This window comes from Bufo bufo, chromosome 8 (assembly GCF_905171765.1).
Source record: "Bufo bufo chromosome 8, aBufBuf1.1, whole genome shotgun sequence".
NCBI lineage: Eukaryota > Metazoa > Chordata > Amphibia > Anura > Bufonidae > Bufo > Bufo bufo.
In genome coordinates, this window is record NC_053396.1 from 4223295 (window position 1) to 4248085 (window position 24791).

Here is a 24791-nt window from a genome sequence, read left to right on the forward strand (position 1 = left end):
CTAGAGAACCACAAATCACAACATCCACATCATGTGATACTGGCAGGGTGTATCTAAGCTTGTCATGTGCGATACTGCCCTAGAGAATCACAACATCCACATCATGTGATACTGGCAGGGTGTATCTAAGCTTGTCATGTGTGATACTGCCCTAGAGAACCACAAATCACAACATCCACATCATGTGATACTGGCAGGGTGTATCTAAGCTTGTCATGTGTGATACTGCCCTAGAGAACCACAACATCCACATCATGTGATACTGGCAGGGTGTATCTAAGCTTACCATGTGTGATACTGCCCTAGAGAACCACAACATCCACATCATGTGATACTGGCAGGGTGTATCTAAGCTTACCATGTGTGATACTGCCCTAGAGAACTACAAATCACAACATCCACATCATGTGATACTGGCAGGGTGTATCTAAGCTTACCATGTGTGATACTGCCCTAGAGAACTACAAATCACAACATCCACATCATGTGATACTGGCAGGGTGTATCTCAGCTTACCATGTGTGATACATTTCACATCATAGGCTTGTGTGCACTACATCTCCCATCGTGTACTGTGATTTCTGCATGTGAATATACCCTGGGGCTGCTGCAGTGATTGCATGTGAACCTAGAACCCCCCCAGACACTGCCGGCCAGGTGACAGGATTTAGCCCCCCGCGTCCCCACAGACGACAGCCCAGGCGTGAGACATCTCTGAGCAATTAGCAATTACCGCACTGCAGGTGGAGGTCACAAATAGAGAGCGCAGAGAAAGCGACATGAGGGTCTGCGAGGAAGAGAAGGCCTGGCACCAGGAACACCTCACGTGTGAGGAGGGGGCACAGCAGTAATGGGGGGCTGGTACTGACGTTACCAGGACTCTACAGGGTCCCCAAAATTCAGTTTATAGTTCTGGGGTTCGTGGAGATTCTCGGTCACACTGTATAGTACTGCTATCAGCACTGTGTGGTAGTATTATGTGGACACTATACGGCACTGTTATATCAGCACTGTGTGGTACCATTAGTTGGGCACTATATGGCACTGTTATATCAGCACTGTGTGGTAGTATTAGTTGGGCACTATACGGCACTGTTATATCAGCACTGTGTGGTACCATTAGTTGGGCACTATACGGCACTGTTATATCAGCACTGTGTGGTACCATTAGTTGGGCACTATACGGCACTGATATATCAGCACTGTGTGGTACCATTAGTTGGGCACTATACGGCACTGATATATCAGCACTGTGTGGTACCATTAGTTGGGCACTATACGGCACTGATATATCAGCACTGTGTGGTACCATTAGTTGGGCACTATACGGCACTGTTATATCAGCACTGTGTGGTACCATTAGTTGGGCACTATATGGCACTGTTATATCAGCACTGTGTGGTACCATTAGTTGGGCACTATACGGCACTGTTATATCAGCACTGTGTGGTACCATTAGTTGGGCACTATATGGCACTGTTATATCAGCACTGTGTGGTACCATTAGTTGGGCACTATACGGCACTGTTATATCAGCACTGTGTGGTACCATTAGTTGGGCACTATATAGCACTGTTATATCAGCACTGTGTGGTACCATTAGTTGGGCACTATATGGCACTGTTATATCAGCACTGTGTGGTACCATTAGTTGGGCACTATACGGCACTGTTATATCAGCACTGTGTGGTACCATTAGTTGGGCACTATACGGCACTGTTATATCAGCACTGTGTGGTACCATTAGTTGGGCACTATACAGCACTGTTATATCAGCACTGTGTGGTACCATTAGTTGGGCACTATACAGCACTGTTATATCAGCACTGTGTGGTACCATTAGTTGGGCACTATACGGCACTGTTATATCAGCACTGTGTGGTACCATTAGTTGGGCACTATACGGCACTGTTATATCAGCACTGTGTGGTACCATTAGTTGGGCACTATACGGCACTGTTATATCAGCACTGTGTGGTAGTATTATGTGGACACTATACGGCACTGTTATATCAGCACTGTGTGGTCGTATTATGTGGACACTATACGGCACTGTTATATCAGCACTGTGTGGTCGTATTATGTGGACACTATACGGCACCGTTATATCAGCACTATATGGTACTATACGGCACTATATGGCACTGTTATATCAGCACTGTGTGGTCGTATTATGTGGACACTAATTGCACTCAGACTGTGGTTCTGGCGTCTCCTTCCAGGAGCTGTCGGGTCAGAACCTACAGATATCAGAGTGACGATGGCGCCGGTAAGGTAAGTGCGGACGATGAGCTTTCCTTTCCAGATACACAGGACATAAAGAGAGGGGCGGCTGGGAGAGCGACCCCCATCATTACTGACAATGAGAAGATAAACAGGGAAAGATGGAGGGTGATGTAGCTGGGGGGAGGGGTAATAGAGAGGAGGAGGATGGTGGGTGATAGACACATATCGTGGGTGATAGAGCTGTGGAATGGATGCCGGGGTGATCGCGACGGAGCCGTGGGGGGGGGGGGGGGGGGGGGGCACAGTCTCATATGGGAAGAGAGAAGCAATTTCACAGAAGCAATTTCCAAGAAACTGTTCTTATTCCCAATAGTAGAAGAGACAACAGAGAAGAGATCACTAGAGCGCACTTCACTCTCCGCCAGGAGGCGACTACAAATAAGAAACCCTGCTATACAGTGCGTCATCTGTGCCCCCCTGCAGCCCTCTCCTGGTCAGTGACCCCCACACTCCTCTCCTGAAATCCTCTGTGCTGCTGGGACCCTGCTCCTCCCACTGTGTAACTCTCAGCACACTCCTCTCCTGAAATCCTCTGTGCTGCTGGGACCCTGCTCCTCCCACTGTGTAACTCTCAGCACACTCCTCTCCTGAAATCCTCTGTGCTGCTGTGAACATTATTGCCTAATATCACATGTCTTACCTTCCATGACCAAATAGCCTTAAAATAGAAATCTTATCCAAGAGTTCCTGGTTCTGACTGGATAATGGGGGGGATGAGCGAAGGTGAGAGACGCCAAAAATGACGACTTATTAAACACGAGAGGAGGCGATAATGAGGTGGAAAATGTAAATGCGTCTGGGAGAGACTTTATATGTACGTGACGCAGGAGAAACCGCGTGAAATCACCACCATACAGGACGGGGCTCCAGATGAAGAACCTGGGAACCCTCCCCGAAGGTTCAGACGCATTATGAGAAATAACTGCGTCAGAACTGCACAGTGTGAACTCGACTAAAGAATGGAGAAAAGGCGATGCAAGCAGCGGCAGGCGGCCACTACAGCGGGGCCACCCCTGAGCGACATCGTCCTCCTGGTGACGAGTGTTAAAGAGATCAGAAGATAAAGGGTCTGCATTATGACCACCTTAGGTCGTATCTGGTCCTGCAGCACAGTCCCACTCGGACAGGGATGAGCTGCAATACCCCACGCTGCCCACAGACAAGAGTGGCGCCGTTTCAGGAAACAAAAATGCAAAGTTCTGGGACACCCCTTTAAGTTTAGTCTCCCCTGCGGCCTTGTTCACACAGCGCAGACCTGAGAACCTTCATCTTCTTCCCATCCGGAGACATCCGGCAGAAGATATAGAACTGGATCACCAGAGTCGCTCATTAACTGCGCCAGGAGATGGAGCATCTAATGGAGGGGCAGCGCGCCAGGTTAAAAGTATTTGACCCCCTCCCCAATTCACCTCTGAAGCCACGGCCATTGATAACACCCAGCATACAGGTCTGCAACAGAATGGGAGTTGTACTCCCATGCAGCTCTATGGGAGCAGGCGGATTTACCACCTGAGCGGGAGCTGAAAATGCCGCCATATTAGTCGTCACCCTGACAGCCGTGCGTCTGGTCTCCCGGTCACCCCGTCCTTTACACGAGGCAGCGGCCGATCCCTGCAGGACGCTCAAGGACCACGAATGTCTGCAGTGGTCATTACACAGCGGCTGGATATAACACAACCCCGCGTGGTACAGCCGCACCGGCCTCCCCCCGACAGGAGCGGCTACCTGGACCAACTCTGCACCGCAGGAGCCTGCAATCTAATTTCCCCGACACCAAAAGGGGCGTCAGCACTGCAGCTGCTGCTAAACTACATCTCCCAGCATTCACACTTGCTTGGAACAAATGGAGCATGCTGGGAGTTGTAGTTTCACAACAGCTGCAGTACCATAGCTGCAGAAACAACGCTGGGGTACTTCCATTGTATTCCAGAGTGTTAAACCTGCGTTGCGAGTCACCAGCTGGGACGGAGGAGCACCCAGCGCAGCCCCCTGTGCTCACGCACACACGCAGAAAGGGGCGCAGCTTCGCGATGACGCCAAACAGATGCTTATGATATGAATATAGCATATTAACCCCGTGAGGCCCTGGGGGTCAATGACGAAGATTGCAGCTCGCTCCAGCTTTACAAGGTAGAATCCAGCAGAACGGAACGTGATGGAGGCGATTTTCTGGATCTGACGTTCTGCTGCCTGGGCGTTCACACCTCGTTGCCATGGAAACCTCCTGTTTTTGGCGTCCCATTATCTCCATGAAAACCCAAAGAAGCACAGGAAAATGCGCCAATGTGTCAGATTCGAGCATTTCCGGGAACAAAGTCATCTCCCTTTGAAATTAGTAGCGTCATTCGGCAAAAAGATCCAATATATGGCGGTGATTAAGGCTAGCGGGATCTTATTTATGGTGATTTCTGGGACTTGTAGTTCAGGTTTGCTGCTGATGAATTTACTGACAGGCGTCACCCATAAACGCACACGTCCGGCGCCACATCTGATGATAAAAGTATGGATGAACACAATCCATTCTAATATCAGGATTTACCTTAAATGACAATAATACCGCCATACTGCGCGAGCGTTATAAGAGCCAATTCAGACGGCCAATATTAGCGTCCACATTACAGCTGCTAATCCGACTCACACCAGGACTATCAGGGGCGGACTGGGAACTTAACGTGGCCCTGAAAAAAAACTAAAAGTGGCCCCATGTTGTAGGCGGGATCCAAACTGACAGAAGTCGAGGCAACAGATATAGCCAGGGCACAAGCAGTACCACAGTGCAGCACAATATATACCGCCCCAGCAGAACCAGATACCACAGTGCAGCACAATATATACCGCCCCAGCAGAACCTGATACCACAGTGCAGCACAATATATACCGCCCCAGCAGAACCAGATACCACAGTGCAGCACAATATATACCGCCCCAGCAGAACCTGATACCACAGTGCAGCACAATATATACCGCCCCAGCAGAACCTGATACCACAGTGCAGCACAATATATACCGCCCCAGCAGAACCTGATACCACAGTGCAGCACAATATACCGCCCCAGCAGAACCTGATACCACAGTGCAGCACAATATATCGCCCCAGCAGAACCTGATACCACAGTGCAGCACAATATACCGCCCCAGCAGAACCAGATACCACAGTGCAGCACAATATACCGCCCCAGCAGAACCAGATACCACAGTGCAGCACAATATACCGCCCCAGCAGAACCAGATACCACAGTGCAGTACAATATACCGCCCCAGCAGAACCTGATACCACAGTGCAGCACAATATACCGCCCCAGCAGAACCTGATACCACAGTGCAGCACAATATACCGCCCCAGCAGAACCTGATACCACAGTGCAGCACAATATACCGCCCCAGCAGAACCTGATACCACAGTGCAGCACAATATACCGCCCCAGCAGAACCAGATACCACAGTGCAGCACAATATACCGCCCCCAGCAGAACCAGATACCACAGTGCAGTACAATATACCGCCCCAGCAGAACCAGATACCACAGTGCAGCACAATATACCGCCCCAGCAGAACCAGATACCACAATGCAGCACAATATACCGCCCCAGCAGAACCAGATACCACAGTGCAGCACAATATACCGCCCCAGCAGAACCAGATACCACAGTGCAGCACAATATACCGCCCCAGCAGAACCAGATACCACAGTGCAGCACAATATACCGCCCCAGCAGAACCAGATACCACAGTGCAGCACAATATACCGCCCCAGCAGAACCAGATACCACAGTGCAGCACCATATACTGCCTAAACAAATTAATGCTGAGAGCCTGGATGGAGGCTAAAAGAAGCAATCGGATGGCCCTCTGGGCGTTGGCCCAATGGGAAATTTCCCTGTAGGGTCTATGACCAGTCCACCCATGAGGACTAATGGTCCCATATGATGCTGCTAGGTTTGGTTATTGGACCCATTGTCAGGCCAGGATTATAATACAACAATACAACTGTCTAAATTAGGCCTAAGAAAAGTGGCTGATACCAGTCACATATGGATAGAAATTTTTCTAAAGGGTCTCAGCAACGGAGATATGCGACATGTAGTAGTTGTCATAGGGCAGGGAGACTTCCAAACTGTCATTCATCTGATTGAAATACACTGCAGTTAGACACTCTCCCCGGCCTGAAATGTCTGATAACAGGGGGCAATAGTCTGTATTCTCCTGTCCTACAGTCATCCTCTCCCCTGAAATGGCTGATAACAGGGAGCAATAGATTGTATTCTCCTGTCCTACAGTCATCCTCTCCCCTGAAATGGCTGATAACAGGGAGCAATAGATTGTATTCTCCTGTCCTACAGTCATCCTCTCCGCTGAAATGGCTGATAACAGGGGGCAGTAGACTGTATTCTCCTGTCCTACAGTCATCCTCTCCCCTGAAATGGCTGATAACAGGGAGCAATAGATTGTATTCTCCTGTCCTACAGTCATCCTCTCCCCTGAAATGGCTGATAACAGGGGCAATAGATTGTATTCTCCTGTCCTACAGTCATCCTCTCCTCTGAAATGGCTGATAACAGGGAGCAATATACTGTATTCTCCTGTCCTACAGTCATCCTCTCCCCTGAAATGGCTGATAACAGGGAGCAATAGATTGTATTCTCCTGTCCTACAGTCATCATCTCCCCTGAAATGGCTGATAACAGGGGGCAATAGTCTGTATTCTCCTGTCCTACAGTCATCCTCTCCCCTGAAATGGCTGATAACAGGGGGTAATAGACTGTATTCTCCTGTCCTACAGTCATCCTCTCCTCTGAAATGGCTGATAACAGGGGGCAATAGTCTGCATTCTCCTGTCCTACAGTCATCCTCTCCCCTGAAATGGCTGATAACAGGAGGCAATAGACTGTATTCTCCTGTCCTACAGTCATCCTCTCCCCTGAAATGGCTGATAACAGGGGGCAATAGACTGTATTCTCCTGTCCTACAGTCATCCTCTCCCCTGAAATGGCTGATAACAGGGGGCAATAGTCTGTATTCTCCTGTCCTACAGTCATCCTCCCCCCTGAAATGGCTGATAACAGGGGGCAATAGACTGTATTCTCCTGTCCTACAGTCATCCTCTCCCCTGAAATGGCTGATAACAGGGAGCAATAGATTGTATTCTCCTGTCCTACAGTCATCATCTCCCCTGAAATGGCTGATAACAGGAAGCAATAGACTGTATTCTCCTGTCCTACAGTCATCCTCTCCCCTGAAATGTCTGATAACAGGGGGCAATAGTCTGTATTCTCCTGTCCTACAGTCATCCTCCCCCCTGAAATGGCTGATAACAGGGAGCAATAGACTGTATTCTCCTGTCCTACAGTCATCCTCTCCCCTGAAATGGCTGATAACAGGGGGCAATAGACTGTATTCTCCTGTCCTACAGTCATCCTCTCCCCTGAAATGGCTGATAACAGGGAGCAATAGACTGTATTCTCCTGTCCTACAGTCATCCTCTCCCCTGAAATGGCTGATAACAGGGAGCAATAGACTGTATTCTCCTGTCCTACAGTCATCCTCTCCCCTGAAATGGCTGATAACAGGGGGCAATAGACTGTATTCTCCTGTCCTACAGTCATCCTCCCCCCTGAAATGGCTGATAACAGGGAGCAATAGACTGTATTCTCCTGTCCTACAGTCATCCTCTCCCCTGAAATGGCTGATAACAGGGAGCAATAGACTGTATTCTCCTGTCCTACAGTCATCCTCTCCCCTGAAATGGCTGATAACAGGGGGCAATAGACTGTATTCTCCTGTCCTACAGTCATCCTCTCCCCTGAAATGGCTGATAACAGGGAGCAATAGACTGTATTCTCCTGTCCTACAGTCATCCTCCCCCCTGAAATGGCTGATAACAGGGGGCAATAGACTGTATTCTCCTGTCCTACAGTCATCCTCTCCCCTGAAATGGCTGATAACAGGGGGCAATAGACTGTATTCTCCTGTCCTACAGTCATCCTCTCCCCTGACATGGCTGATAACAGGGAGCAATAGACTGTATTCTCCTGTCCTACAGTCATCATCTCCCCTGAAATGGCTGATAACAGGGGGCAATAGACTGTATTCTCCTGTCCTACAGTCATCCTCTCCCCTGAAATGGCTGATAACAGGGGGCAATAGACTGTATTCTCCTGTCCTACAGTCATCATCTCCCCTGAAATGGCTGATAACAGGGGGCAATAGACTGTATTCTCCTGTCCTACAGTCATCCTCTCCCCTGAAATGGCTGATAACAGGGGGCAATAGACTGTATTCTCCTGTCCTACAGTCATCCTCTCCCCTGAAATGGCTGATAACAGGGGGCAATAGACTGTATTCTCCTGTCCTACAGTCATCCTCTCCATTGAAATGGCTGATAACAGAGGGCAATAGACTGTATTCTCCTGTCCTACAGTCATCCTCTCCATTGAAATGGCTGATAACAGAGGGCAATAGACTGTATTCTCCTGTCCTACAGTCATCCTCTCCCCTGAAATGGCTGATAACAGGGGGCAATAGACTGTATTCTCCTGTCCTACAGTCATCCTCTCCCCTGAAATGACTGATAACAGGGGGCAATAGACTGTATTCTCCTGTCCTACAGTCATCCTCCCCCCTGAAATGGCTGATAACGGGGGGCAATAGACTGTATTCTCCTGTCCTACAGTCATCCTCTCCCCTGAAATGGCTGATAACAGGGGGCAATAGACTGTATTCTCCTGTCCTACAGTCATCCTCTCCCCTGAAATGGCTGATAACAGGGGGCAATAGACTGTATTCTCCTGTCCTACAGTCATCCTCTCCATTGAAATGGCTGATAACAGAGGGCAATAGACTGTATTCTCCTGTCCTACAGTCATCCTCTCCCCTGAAATGGCTGATAACAGGGGGCAATAGATTGTATTCTCCTGTACTACAGTCATCCTCTCCCCTGAAATGGCTGATAACAGGGGGCAAAAGACTGTATTCTCCTGTCCTACAGTCATCCTCTCCCCTGAAATGGCTGATAACAGGGAGGCAATAGACTGTATTCTCCTGTCCTACAGTCATCCTCTCCCCTGAAATGGCTGATAACATGGAGCAATAGACTGTATTCTCCTGTCCTACAGTCATCCTCTCCCCTGAAATGGCTGATAACATGGAGCAATAGACTGTATTCTCCTGTCCTACAGTCATCCTCTCCCCTGAAATGGCTGATAACAGGGGGCAATAGACTGTATTCTCCTGTCCTACAGTCATCCTCTCCCCTGAAATGGCTGATAACAGGGAGCAATAGACTGTATTCTCCTGTCCTACAGTCATCCTCCCCCCTGAAATGGCTGATAACAGGGGGCAATAGACTGTATTCTCCTGTCCTACAGTCATCCTCTCCTCTGAAATGGCTGATAACAGGGAGTAATAGACTGTATTCTCCTGTCCTACAGTCATCCTCTCCTCTGAAATGGCTGATAACAGGGGGCAATAGACTGTATTCTCCTGTCCTACAGTCATCCTCTCCCCTGAAATGGCTGATAACAGAGGGCAATAGACTGTATTCTCCTGTCCTACAGTCATCCTTCTACAGCACATGACAGTCTGTCAGGCTTCTACAGTTTGCAGAAAATGGTCCTAATTGTTTTTTGGTAAGGAATTCTGCCAGCTGGACTAGTATCATGGTGGTGGCAGTAGGTGGCCCCCTGCGGGGTCATGCAGAAAGTAGTCATTTAGGGCCCCATGGATGCAGGCCTCAGCCGAGTTGTATTTTCCGGCCTGACCTCACAGGCTGCCCACAAACAGCCCAGATCCTGAGGAGCAGATTCTCAGCAGGTGAGGGTCCCAGGGCCGATGCAGTCAGTATGATGGTAGTCATTGGCTCCATGTAGCTGGTACCTGTGACCACACTGAGGCATGAGGCACAATGCGGCTCCCTGAGCACTGATCCTACATTGTCTCCAGTACACAGAATAAGAGCAGCCTGTGTACAAGGCGTCCATAGATATTCTTAGGCCTGGAGTATACAGGAAATCTCCACATCCAGACTGCAGGCCTCACACAGGAGACATGAGGGTCCTCTGGGGGGGCATGAAGATCAGGACAAGATCCAAACAAAATGCCTCAATTACTACAGGTGATAGATGGATGGAAAGATAGACAGATACTACTACCCTCATCATCATCTTGAAAAAACTGCAGACCACATTGGAGACTCCACATCATAAGAATGAATGTGACAGTGTTGGGGACTATACATTGGGGCCCCTGTTATTATAATCAGGTTATTACACACCACCTCTGTTACCTGTCAGTGACTAGCCCGCCTCCCGCACACACCCAGGACTGTAGCCCATGACTACCCGCACAGAAGCCTCAGCTCCCCTGTACACAGAGCCCCCACCTCCGATTCCCTGCAACCCCTCATTATACACCCTCAAATCTGACCCCACAACAAGCCCCCCAGGGTGCACTTACAGTAGGTCTTCCTGGTCAGCTCCTCCACCACCTCCGGCTTCAGTTTGCTGTTGGATTTGCCCATTGTCTCGGAGCCTGATGATTAATTCATGAATCGCAGCCTCCAGATGTCCCCGGGCAGACGAGGCGCTTCCTGCAGCCGCCCCGAAGTCGTCTGTGTGTGTATGGGAGTGTGCTGCTGGGAGGGAGATGTGGCTCCTACAGCTCAGGTTTCCGCCTCTCTCCTCGGTGCCGACAACGGTGGAGGCCCCTGATCTGCCTGCGGCCTCTGCGCCCTCTCTGCTCCCTCTCTGCAGCCTGCACACTGCTCCCTCTCTGCAGCCTGCACACTTCTCCCTCTCTGCTGCCTGCACACTGCTCCCTCTCTGCTGCCTGCACACTGCCGCCCCTGCTGCCTGCCCACTGGGCCTCTAGCCTCTCTGCACCCCCTCTGCTTGCTGCACACTGTGGCCTCCCCTCTCTGCTTGCTGCACACTGTGGCCTCTCTGCTTGATGCTCCTTCGCTGCTTACTGTGCAGGCAGTGTCTGTGCTGCTTGTGTGGTTGTCCCTGGTTACTGGACTCTGTTACCCATGCTCTGTCCCTGCAGTCTCCTCCTATGTCTCTCATTCACTGGCTGCAGCTCCCTGCTCCCCCCTCTGTATGTCCCTACCCTCTTCCTGACACCCTTTGCAGATAACGCCTCTCTGTTCTCTCACAATCACTTCTCTTTCATGTCCTCATCCCCGGTTATCTGCTGAGTCTCTCCATTAACCTCAGCAGCAGCTCATTACCAGCCCTGTCAGGGGGGGCTCAGCTACTGCCCCTCTGTGTGCAGCCATCAGGAAGGTGAAAGCCAGGGCACTGACCTCAGGGGCGAGGGTGCACCTCCATCTCCTCCAGGGCAGACACATCAAGAGACCGGAAATCAATGCAGCTGAAAGAGAGAATTGTTACAAGTATAACAGAGCATGAAACAATGTATCAGCGACTGTGAATAATAAACACATGACAAAACGTATGTCTCAGTAAAATCCTGTCTATTGCCCCCTGTTATCAGCCATTTCAGGGGAGAGGATGACTGTAGGACAGGAGAATACAGTCTATTGCCCCTGTTATCAGCCATTTCAGGGGAGAGGATGACTGTAGGACAGGAGAATACAGTCTATTGCCCCTGTTATCAGCCATTTCAAGGGAGAGGATGACTGTAGGACAGGAGAATACAGTCTATTGCCCCCTGTTATCAGCCATGTCAGGGGAGAGGATGACTGTAGGACAGGAGAATACAGTCTATTACCCCTGTTATCAGCCATTTCAGGGGAGATGATGACTGTAGGACAGGAGAATACAGTCTATTGCTCCCCTGTTATCAGCCATTTAAGGGGAGAGGATGACTGTAGGACAGGAGAATACAGTCTATTGCCCCCTGTTATCAGCCATTTCAGGGGAGAGGATGACTGTAGGACAGGAGAATACAGTCTATTGCTCCCTGTTATCAGCCATTTCAGGGGAGAGGATGACTGTAGGACAGGAGAAAACAGTCTATTGCCCCCTGTTATCAGCCATTTCAGGGGATAGGATGACTGTAGGACAGGAGAATACAATCTATTGCCCCCTGTTATCAGCCATTTCAGGGGACAGGATGACTGTAGGACAGGAGAATACAGTCTATTGCCCCCTGTTATCAGCCATTTCAGGGGAGAGGATGACTGTAGGACAGGAGAATACAGTCTATTGCTCCCTGTTATCAGCCATTTCAGAGGACAGGATGACTGTAGGACCGGAGAATACAGTCTATTGCCCCCTGTTATCAGCCATTTCAGGGGAGAGGATGACTGTAGGACAGGAGAATACAGTCTATTGCCCCCTGTTATCAGCCATTTCAGGGGAGAGGATGACTGTAGGACAGGAGAATACAGTCTATTGCCCCCTGTTATCAGCCATTTCAGGGGATAGGATGACTGAAGGACAGGAGAATACAATCTATTGCCCCCTGTTATCAGCCATTTCAGGGGACAGGATGACTGTAGGACAGGAGAATACAGTCTATTGCCCCCTGTTATCAGCCATTTCAGGGGAGAGGATGACTGTAGGACAGGAGAATACAGTCTATTGCTCCCTGTTATCAGCCATTTCAGAGGACAGGATGACTGTAGGACCGGAGAATACAGTCTATTGCCCCCTGTTATCAGCCATTTCAGGGGAGAGGATGACTGTAGGACAGGAGAATACAGTCTATTGCCCCTTGTTATCAGCCATTTCAGGGGAGAGGATGACTGTAGGACAGGAGAATACAGTCTATTGCCCCCTGTTATCTGCCATTTCAGGGGAGAGGATGACTGTAGGACAGGAGAATACAGTCTATTGCCCCCTGTTATCAGCCATTTCAGGGGAGAGGATGACTGTAGGACAGGAGAATACAGTCTATTGCCCCCTATTATCAGCCATTTCAGGGGAGAGGATGACTGTAGGACAGGAGAATACAGTCTATTACCCCTGTTATCAGCCATTTCAGGGGAGATGATGACTGTAGGACAGGAGAATACAGTCTATTGCTCCCCTGTTATCAGCCATTTAAGGGGAGAGGATGACTGTAGGACAGGAGAATACAGTCTATTGCCCCCTGTTATCAGCCATTTCAGGGGAGAGGATGACTGTAGGACAGGAGAATACAGTCTATTGCTCCCTGTTATCAGCCATTTCAGGGGAGAGGATGACTCTAGGACAGGAGAAAACAGTCTATTGCCCCCTGTTATCAGCCATTTCAGGGGATAGGATGACTGTAGGACAGGAGAATACAGTCTATTGCCCCCTGTTATCAGCCATTTCAGGGGACAGGATGACTGTAGGACAGGAGAATACAGTCTATTGCCCCCTGTTATCAGCCATTTCAGGGGAGAGGATGACTGTAGGACAGGAGAATACAGTCTATTGCTCCCTGTTATCAGCCATTTCAGAGGACAGGATGACTGTAGGACCGGAGAATACAGTCTATTGCCCCCTGTTATCAGCCATTTCAGGGGAGAGGATGACTGTAGGACAGGAGAATACAGTCTATTGCTCCCTGTTATCAGCCATTTCAGGGGAGAGGATGACTGTAGGACAGGAGAATACAGTCTATTGCCCCCTGTTATCAGCCATTTCAGGGGATAGGATGACTGAAGGACAGGAGAATACAATCTATTGCCCCCTGTTATCAGCCATTTCAGGGGACAGGATGACTGTAGGACAGGAGAATACAGTCTATTGCCCCCTGTTATCAGCCATTTCAGGGGAGAGGATGACTGTAGGACAGGAGAATACAGTCTATTGCTCCCTGTTATCAGCCATTTCAGAGGACAGGATGACTGTAGGACCGGAGAATACAGTCTATTGCCCCCTGTTATCAGCCATTTCAGGGGAGAGGATGACTGTAGGACAGGAGAATACAGTCTATTGCCCCTTGTTATCAGCCATTTCAGGGGAGAGGATGACTGTAGGACAGGAGAATACAGTCTATTGCCCCCTGTTATCTGCCATTTCAGGGGAGAGGATGACTGTAGGACAGGAGAATACAGTCTATTGCCCCCTATTATCAGCCATTTCAGAGGAGAGGATGACTGTAGGACAGGAGAATACAGTCTATTGCCCCCTGTTATCAGCCATTTCAGGGGAGAGGATGACTGTAGGACAGGAGAATACAGTCTATTGCCCCCTATTATCAGCCATTTCAGAGGAGAGGATGACTGTAGGACAGGAGAATACAGTCTATTGCCCCCTGTTATCAGCCATTTCAGGGGAGAGGATGACTGTAGGACAGGAGAATACAGTCTATTGCCCCCTGTTATCAGCCATTTCAGGGGAGAGGATGACTGTAGGACAGGAGAATACAGTCTATTGCTCCCTGTTATCAGCCATTTCAGGGGAGAGGATGACTGTAGGACAGGAGAATACAGTCTATTGCCCCCTGTTATCAGCCATTTCAGGGGAGAGGATGACTGTAGGACAGGAGAATACAGTCTATTGCTCCCTGTTATCAGCCATTTCAGGGGAGAGGATGACTGTAGGACAGGAGAATACAGTCTATTGCTCCCTGGTATCAGCCATTTCAGGGGGGAGGATGACTGTAGGACAGGAGAATACAGTCTATTGCTCCCTGTTATCAGCCATTTCAGGGGAGAGGATGACTGTAGGACAGGAGAATACAGTCTATTGCTCCCTGTTATCAGCCATTTCAGGGGAGAGGATGACTGTAGGACAGGAGAATACAGTCTATTGCTCCCTGTTATCAGCCATTTCAGGGGAGAGGATGACTGTAGGACAGGAGAATACAGTCTATTGCTCCCTGTTATCAGCCATTTCAGGGGAGAGGATGACTGTAGGACAGGAGAATACAGTCTATTGCCCCCTGTTATCAGCCATTTCAGGGGAGAGGGTGATTGTAGGACAGGAGAATACAGTCTATTGCTCCCTGTTATCAGCCATTTCAGGGGGGAGGATGACTGTAGGACAGGAGAATACAATCTGTTGCTCCCTGTTATCAGCCATTTCAGGGGAGAGGATGACTGTAGGACAGGAGAATACAGTCTATTGCCCCCTGTTATCTGCCATTTCAGGGGAGAGGATGACTGTAGGACAGGAGAATACAGTCTATTGCCCCCTGTTATCAGCCATTTCAGGGGAGAGGATGACTGTAGGACAGGAGAATACAGTCTATTGCCCCCTATTATCAGCCATTTCAGGGGAGAGGATGACTGTAGGACAGGAGAATACAGTCTATTACCCCTGTTATCAGCCATTTCAGGGGAGATGATGACTGTAGGACAGGAGAATACAGTCTATTGCTCCCCTGTTATCAGCCATTTAAGGGGAGAGGATGACTGTAGGACAGGAGAATACAGTCTATTGCCCCCTGTTATCAGCCATTTCAGGGGAGAGGATGACTGTAGGACAGGAGAATACAGTCTATTGCTCCCTGTTATCAGCCATTTCAGGGGAGAGGATGACTCTAGGACAGGAGAAAACAGTCTATTGCCCCCTGTTATCAGCCATTTCAGGGGATAGGATGACTGTAGGACAGGAGAATACAATCTATTGCCCCCTGTTATCAGCCATTTCAGGGGACAGGATGACTGTAGGACAGGAGAATACAGTCTATTGCCCCCTGTTATCAGCCATTTCAGGGGAGAGGATGACTGTAGGACAGGAGAATACAGTCTATTGCTCCCTGTTATCAGCCATTTCAGAGGACAGGATGACTGTAGGACCGGTGAATACAGTCTATTGCCCCCTGTTATCAGCCATTTCAGGGGAGAGGATGACTGTAGGACAGGAGAATACAGTCTATTGCTCCCTGTTATCAGCCATTTCAGGGGAGAGGATGACTGTAGGACAGGAGAATACAGTCTATTGCCCCCTGTTATCAGCCATTTCAGGGGATAGGATGACTGAAGGACAGGAGAATACAATCTATTGCCCCCTGTTATCAGCCATTTCAGGGGACAGGATGACTGTAGGACAGGAGAATACAGTCTATTGCCCCCTGTTATCAGCCATTTCAGGGGAGAGGATGACTGTAGGACAGGAGAATACAGTCTATTGCTCCCTGTTATCAGCCATTTCAGAGGACAGGATGACTGTAGGACCGGAGAATACAGTCTATTGCCCCCTGTTATCAGCCATTTCAGGGGAGAGGATGACTGTAGGACAGGAGAATACAGTCTATTGCCCCTTGTTATCAGCCATTTCAGGGGAGAGGATGACTGTAGGACAGGAGAATACAGTCTATTGCCCCCTGTTATCTGCCATTTCAGGGGAGAGGATGACTGTAGGACAGGAGAATACAGTCTATTGCCCCCTATTATCAGCCATTTCAGAGGAGAGGATGACTGTAGGACAGGAGAATACAGTCTATTGCCCCCTGTTATTAGCCATTTCAGGGGAGAGGATGACTGTAGGACAGGAGAATACAGTCTATTGCCCCCTATTATCAGCCATTTCAGAGGAGAGGATGACTGTAGGACAGGAGAATACAGTCTATTGCCCCCTGTTATCAGCCATTTCAGGGGAGAGGATGACTGTAGGACAGGAGAATACAGTCTATTGCCCCCTGTTATCAGCCATTTCAGGGGACAGGATGACTGTAGGACAGGAGAATACAGTCTATTGCCCCCTGTTATCAGCCATTTCAGGGGAGAGGATGACTGTAGGACAGGAGAATACAATCTATTGCCCCCTATTATCAGCCATTTCAGGGGAGAGGATGACTGTAGGACAGGAGAATACAGTCTATTGCTCCCTGTTATCAGCCATTTCAGGGGAGAGGATGACTGTAGGACAGGAGAATACAGTCTATTGCTCCCTGTTATCAGCCATTTCAGGGGAGAGGATGACTGTAGGACAGGAGAATACAGTCTATTGCTCCCTGTTATCAGCCATTTCAGGGGAGAGGATGACTGTAGGACAGGAGAATACAGTCTATTGCTCCCTGTTATCAGCCATTTCAGGGGAGAGGATGACTGTAGGACAGGAGAATACAGTCTATTGCTCCCTGTTATCAGCCATTTCAGGGGAGAGGATGACTGTAGGACAGGAGAATACAGTCTATTGCTCCCTGTTATCAGCCATTTCAGGGGAGAGGATGACTGTAGGACAGGAGAATACAGTCTATTGCCCCCTGTTATCAGCCATTTCAGGGGAGAGGATGATTGTAGGACAGGAGAATACAGTCTATTGCTCCCTGTTATCAGCCATTTCAGGGGGGAGGATGACTGTAGGACAGGAGAATACAATCTGTTGCTCCCTGTTATCAGCCATTTCAGGGGAGAGGATGACTGTAGGACAGGAGAATACAGTCTATTGCCCCCTGTTATCAGCCATTTCAGAGGAGAGGATGACTGTAGGACAGGAGAATACAGTCTATTGTCCCCTGTTATCAGCCATTTCAGCGGAGAAGATGACTGTAGGACAGGAGAATACAGTCTATTGCCCCGTGTTATCAGCCATTTCAGGGGAGAGGATGACTGTAGGACAGGAGAATACAGTCTATTGCTCCCTGTTATCAGCCATTTCAGGGGAGAGGATGACTGTAGGACAGGAGAATACAGTCTATTGCCCCCTGTTATCAGCCATTTCAGCAGAGAAGATGACTGTAGGACAGGAGAATACAGTCTATTGTCCCCTGTTATCAGCCATTTCAGGGGAGAGGATGACTGTAGGACAGGAGAATACAGTCTATTGCCCCCTGTTATCAGCCATTTCAGGGGAGAGGATGACTGTAGGACAGGAGAATACAGTCTATTGCCCCCTGTTATCAGACATTTCAGGGGGGAGGATGACTGTAGGACAGGAGAATACAATCTATTGCCCCCTGTTATCAGCCATTTCAGGGGAGAGGATGACTGTAGGACAGGAGAATACAGTCTATTGCTCCCTGTTATTAGCCATTTCAGGGGAGAGGATGACTGTAGGACAGGAGAATACAGTCTATTGCTCCCTGTTATCAGCCATTTCAGGGGAGAGGATGACTGTAGGACAGGAGAATACAGTCTATTGCCCCCTGTTATCAGCCATTTCAGGGGAGAGGATGACTGTAGGACAGGAGAATACAGTCTATTGCTCCCTGTTATCAGCCATTTCAGAGGACAGGATGACTGTAGGACCGGAGAATACAGTCTATTGCCCCCTGTTATCAGCCATTTCAGGGGAGAGGATGACTGTAGGACAGGAGAATACAGTCTATTGCCCCTTGTTATCAGCCATTTCAGGGGAGAGGATGACTGTAGGACAGGAGAATACAGTCTATTGCCCCCTGTTATCTGCCATTTCAGGGGAGAGGATAACTGTAGGACAGGAGAATACAGTCTATTGCCCCCTATTATCAGCCATTTCAGAGGAGAGGATGACTGTAGGACAGGAGAATACAGTCTATTGCCCCCTGTTATCAGCCATTTCAGGGGAGAGGATGACTGTAGGACAGGAGAATACAGTCTATTGCCCCCTATTATCAGCCATTTCAGAGGAGAGGATGACTGTAGGACAGGAGAATACAGTCTATTGCCCCCTGTTATCAGCCATTTCAGGGGAGAGGATGACTGTAGGACAGGAGAATACAGTCTATTGCCCCCTGTTATCAGCCATTTCAGGGGACAGGATGACTGTAGGACAGGAGAATACAGTCTATTGCCCCCTGTTATCAGCCATTTCAGGGGAGAGGATGACTGTAGGACAGGAGAATACAATCTATTGCCCCCTATTATCAGCCATTTCAGGGGAGAGGATGACTGTAGGACAGGAGAATACAGTCTATTGCTCCCTGTTATCAGCCATTTCAGGGGAGAGGATGACTGTAGGACAGGAGAATACAGTCTATTGCTCCCTGTTATCAGCCATTTCAGGGGGGAGGATGACTGTAGGACAGGAGAATACAGTCTATTGCTCCCTGTTATCAGCCATTTCAGGGGAGAGGATGACTGTAGGACAGGAGAATACAGTCTATTGCTCCCTGTTATCAGCCATTTCAGGGGAGAGGATGACTGTAGGACAGGAGAATACAGTCTATTGCTCCCTGTTATCAGCCATTTCAGGGGAGAGGATGACTGTAGGACAGGAGAATACAGTCTATTGCCCCCTGTTATCAGCCATTTCAGGGGAGAGGATGATTGTAGGACAGGAGAATACAGTCTATTGCTCCCTGTTATCAGCCATTTCAGGGGGGAGGATGACTGTAGGACAGGAGAATACAATCTGTTGCTCCCTGTTATCAGCCATTTCAGGGGAGAGGATGACTGTAGGACAGGAGAATACAGTCTATTGCCCCCTGTTATCAGCCATTTCAGAGGAGAGGATGACTGTAGGACAGGAGAATACAGTCTATTGTCCCCTGTTATCAGCCATTTCAGCGGAGAAGATGACTGTAGGACAGGAGAATACAGTCTATTGCCCCGTGTTATCAGCCATTTCAGGGGAGAGGATGACTGTAGGACAGGAGAATACAGTCTATTGCTCCCTGTTATCAGCCATTTCAGGGGAGAGGATGACTGTAGGACAGGAGAATACAGTCTATTGCCCCCTGTTATCAGCCATTTCAGCAGAGAAGATGACTGTAGGACAGGAGAATACAGTCTATTGTCCCCTGTTATCAGCCATTTCAGGGGAGAGGATGACTGTAGGACAGGAGAATACAGTCTATTGCCCCCTGTTATCAGCCATTTCAGGGGAGAGGATGACTGTAGGACAGGAGAATACAGTCTATTGCCCCCTGTTATCAGACATTTCAGGGGGGAGGATGACTGTAGGACAGGAGAATACAATCTATTGCCCCCTGTTATCAGCCATTTCAGGGGAGAGGATGACTGTAGGACAGGAGAATACAGTCTATTGCCCCCTGTTATTAGCCATTTCAGGGGAGAGGATGACTGTAGGACAGGAGAATACAGTCTATTGCTCCCTGTTATCAGCCATTTCAGGGGAGAGGATGACTGTAGGACAGGAGAATACAATCTATTGCTCCCTGTTATCAGCCATTTCAGGGGAGAGGATGACTGTAGGACAGGAGAATACAGTATATTGCTCCCTGTTATCAGCCATTTCAGGGGAGAGGATGACTGTAGGACAGGAGAATACAGTCTATTGCTCCCTGTTATCAGCTATACGCTACCCTATAATAATAATCATGTACCATTGACCGGCCCCAGTATGGGGCCGCCGTTGCAGCCAGGGTTCTGTCCCTCTGTGGGTATCCACCATGTGAAGGTCTGTTGCTCTCACCAGTTGAATGTTTTGCACGGATTAGTAAGTGCTGCGCAGTGTGATTTGGGCAGAAGGTCGCCACCATTAAATGATATGCTGGTGGATATATAATTTCTGTAATTATGACTCCGCGCACCGTTTCCATGGGGACTTTTTGAGTACTTCTAGATTCAAGTAACAACCTGATTCTGTAGGTTTTCTAACAGGATATTTATGTTCCAGTCTGGTCTGAGGATATCAGGGTGTATATAAGGGATGGCGGTCTGATGATATCATTGTATATACAGTCAGGTCCATAAATATTGGGACCTCGACACAATTCTAACATTTTTGGCTCTATACACCACCACAATGGATTTGAAATGAAACGGACAAGACGTGCTTTACCTGCAGACTGTCAGCTGTAATTTGAGGGGATTTACATCCAAATCAGGTGAACGGTGCAGGAATTACAGCAGTTTCCATATGTGCCTCTTACTTGTTAAGGGACCAAAAGTAATGGGACAGAATAATAATCATAAATCAAACTTTCACTTTTTAATACTTGGTTGCAAATCCTTTGCAGTCAATTACAGCCTGAAGTCTGGAACGCATAGACATCCCCAGACGCTGGGTTTCATCCCTGGTGATGCTCTGCCAGGCCTCTACTGCAACTGTCTTCAGCTCCTGCTTGTTCTTGGGGCATTTTCCCTTCAGTTTTGTCTTCAGCAAGTGAAATGCTCAATCGGATTCAGGTCCGGTGATTGACTCGGCCATTGCAGAACATTCCACTTCTTTCCCTTAAAAAACTCTTTGGTTGCTTTTGCAGTATGCTTTGGGTCATTTTCCATCTGCACTGTGAAGCGCCGTCCAATGAGTTCTGAAGCATTGGGCTGAATATGAGCAGATAATATTGCCCGAAACACTTCAGAATTCATCCTGCTGCTTTTGTCATCAGTCACATCATCAATAACTACAAGAGAAGCAGTTCCATTGGCAGCCATACATGCCCACCAGGGCTGGGACAAGGTCCACCACCAACAGAGGCTGAGCTGCCCAAGTGCGCCCCCCACCATTTAGATATGTATGTTTGTTATCAATCATCATCCAGATCCCCCTCCCCTAAACAGTGCCATCCACAGATCCCCCCTCCCCTAAACAGTGCCATCCACAGATCCCCCCTCCCCTAAACAGTGCCATCCACGGATCCCCCTCCCCTAAATAGTGCCATCCACGGATCCCCCTCCCCTAAACAGCGCCATCCACTGATCCCCCTCCCCTAAACAGTGCCATCCACTGATCCCCCTCCCCTAAACAGTGCCATCCACAGATCCCCCTCCCCTAAACAGTGCCATCCACAGATCCCCCTCCCCTAAACAGTGCCATCCACAGATCCCCCTCCCCTAAACAGTGCCATCCACAGATCCCCCTCCCCTAAACAGTGCCATCCACAGATCCCCCTCCCCTAAACAGTTCCATCCACAAATCCCCCTCCCCTAAACAGTGCCATCCACAGATCCCCCTCCCCTAAACAGTGCCATCCACAGATCCCCCCTCCCCTAAATAGTGCCATCCACAGATCCCCCTCCCCTAAACAGTGCCATCCACAGATCCCCCTCCCCTAAACAGTGCCATCCACAGATCCCCCTCCCCTAAACAGTGCCATCCACAGATCCCCCCTCCCCTAAATAGTGCCATCCACAGATCCCCCTCCCCTAAACAGTGCCATCCACAGATCCCCCCTCCCCTAAACAGTGCCATCCACAGAACCCCCTCCCCTAAACAGTGCCATTTACAGATCCCCCTCCCCTAAACAGTGCCATCCACAGATCCCCCCTCCCCTAAACAGTGCCATCCACAGATCCCCCTCCCCTAAACAGTGCCATCCACAGATCCCCCCTCCCCTAAATAGTGCCATCCACAGATCCCCCTCCCCTAAACAGTGCCATCCACAGATCCCCCCTCCCCTAAACAGTGCCATCCACAGAACCCCCTCCCCTAAACAGTGCCATTTACAGATCCCCCTCCCCTAAACAGTGCCATCCACAGATTCCCCTCCCCTAAACAGTGCCATCCACAGATCCCCCTCCCCTAAACAATGCCATCCACAGATCCCCCTCCCCTAAACAGTGCCATCCACAGATCCCCCTCCCCTAAACAGTGCCATCCACAGATCCCCCTCCCCTAAACAGTGCCATCCACAGATCCCCCTCCCCTAAACAGTGCCATCCACAGATCCCCCCTCCCCTAAACAGTGCCATCCACAGATCCCCCCTCCCCTAAATAGTGCCATCCACAGATCCCCCTCCCCTAAACAGTGCCATCCACAGATCCCCCTCCCCTAAACAGTGCCATCCACAGATCCCCCTCCCCTAAACAGTGCCATCCACAGATCCCCCCTCCCCTAAATAGTGCCATCCACAGATCCCCCTCCCCTAAACAGTGCCATCCACAGATCCCCCCTCCCCTAAACAGTGCCATCCACAGAACCCCTCCCCTAAACAGTGCCATTTACAGATCCCCCTCCCCTAAACAGTGCCATCCACAGATCCCCCTCCCCTAAACAGGGCCATCCACAGATCCCCCTCCCCTAAACAGTGCCATCCACGGAACCCCCTCCCCTAAACAGTGCCATTTACAGATCCCCCTCCCCTAAACAGTGCCATCCACAGATCCCCCTCCCCTAAACAGTGCCATCCACAGATCCCCCTCCCCTAAACAGTGCCATCCACAGATCCCCCTCCCCTAAACAGTGCCATCCACAGATCCCCCTCCCCTAAACAGTGCCATCCACAGATCCCCCTCCCCTAAACAGTGCCATCCACAGATCCCCCCTCCCCTAAACAGTGCCATCCACAGATCCCCCCTCCCCTAAAGAGTGCCATCCACAGATCCCCCTCCCCTAAACAGTGCCATCCACAGATCCCCCCTCCCCTAAACAGTGCCATCCACAGATCCCCCCTCCCCTAAATAGTGCCATCCACAGATCCCCCTCCCCTAAACAGTGCCATCCACAGATCCCCCTCCCCTAAACAGTGCCATCCACAGATCCCCCCTCCCCTAAATAGTGCCATCCACAGATCCCCCTCCCCTAAACAGTGCCATCCACAGATCCCCCCTCCCCTAAATAGTGCCATCCACAGATCCCCCTCCCCTAAACAGTGCCATCCACAGATCCCCCCTCCCCTAAACAGTGCCATCCACAGAACCCCCTCCCCTAAACAGTGCCATTTACAGATCCCCCTCCCCTAAACAGTGCCATCCACAGATTCCCCTCCCCTAAACAGTGCCATCCACAGATCCCCCTCCCCTAAACAGTGCCATCCACAGATCCCCCTCCCCTAAACAGTGCCATCCACAGATCCCCCTCCCCTAAACAGTGCCATCCACAGATCCCCCTCCCCTAAACAGTGCCATCCACAGATCCCCCCTCCCCTAAACAGTGCCATCCACAGATCCCCCCTCCCCTAAAGAGTGCCATCCACAGATCCCCCTCCCCTAAACAGTGCCATCCACAGATCCCCCCTCCCCTAAACAGTGCCATCCACAGATCCCCCCTCCCCTAAACAGTGCCATCCACAGATCCCCCCTCCCCTAAACAGTGCCATCCACAGATCCACCCTAAACAGTGCCATCCACAGATCCCCCTCCCCTAAACAGTGCCATCCACAGATCCACCCTAAACAGTGCCATCCACAGATCCCCCTCCCCTAAACAGTGCCATCCACAGAACCCCCTCCCCTAAACAGTGCCATTTACAGATCCCCCTCCCCTAAACAGTGCCATCCACAGATCCCCCTCCCCTAAACAGTGCCATCCACAGATCCCCCTCCCCTAAACAGTGCCATCCACAGATCCCCCTCCCCTAAACAGTGCCATCCACAGATCCCCCTCCCCTAAACAGTGCCATCCACAGATCCCCCTCCCCTAAACAGTGCCATCCACAGATCCCCCTCCCCTAAACAGTGCCATCCACAGATCCCCCCTCCCCTAAACAGTGCCATCCACAGATCCCCCCTCCCCTAAACAGTGCCATCCACAGATCCCCCCTCCCCTAAAGAGTGCCATCCACAGATCCCCCTCCCCTAAACAGTGCCATCCACAGATCCCCCCTCCCCTAAACAGTGCCATCCACAGATCCCCCCTCCCCTAAACAGTGCCATTCACAGATCCCCCCTTCCCTAAAGAGTGCCATCCACAGATCCCCCTCCCCTAAACAATGCCATCCACTGATCCACCCTAAACAGTGCCATCCACAGATCCCCCTCCCCTAAACAGTGCCATCCACAGATCCCCCTCCCCGACGCTCACAGGAGTACATTTATAAACTAATCAGTAACTTTAACTTTAATCATTGCTGATCTCTTT

At 49.9% G+C, this 24791-nt stretch overlaps 1 protein-coding gene across 1 annotated transcript in view; it reads right to left on the minus strand.

Moving 5' to 3' along the window:
- NCS1 (neuronal calcium sensor 1) overlaps window positions 1-11600 on the minus strand; it is a 36241-nt gene extending 24641 nt beyond the window's left edge. The window contains exon 1 of the mRNA XM_040406474.1: window positions 10738-11600. Within this exon, the coding sequence (XP_040262408.1) occupies window positions 10738-10801 (64 nt within the window). The 5' untranslated portion in view covers window positions 10802-11600. The remainder of the gene's footprint in view (window positions 1-10737) is intronic.
- Between the last annotated feature and the right edge of the window lie 13191 nt (window positions 11601-24791).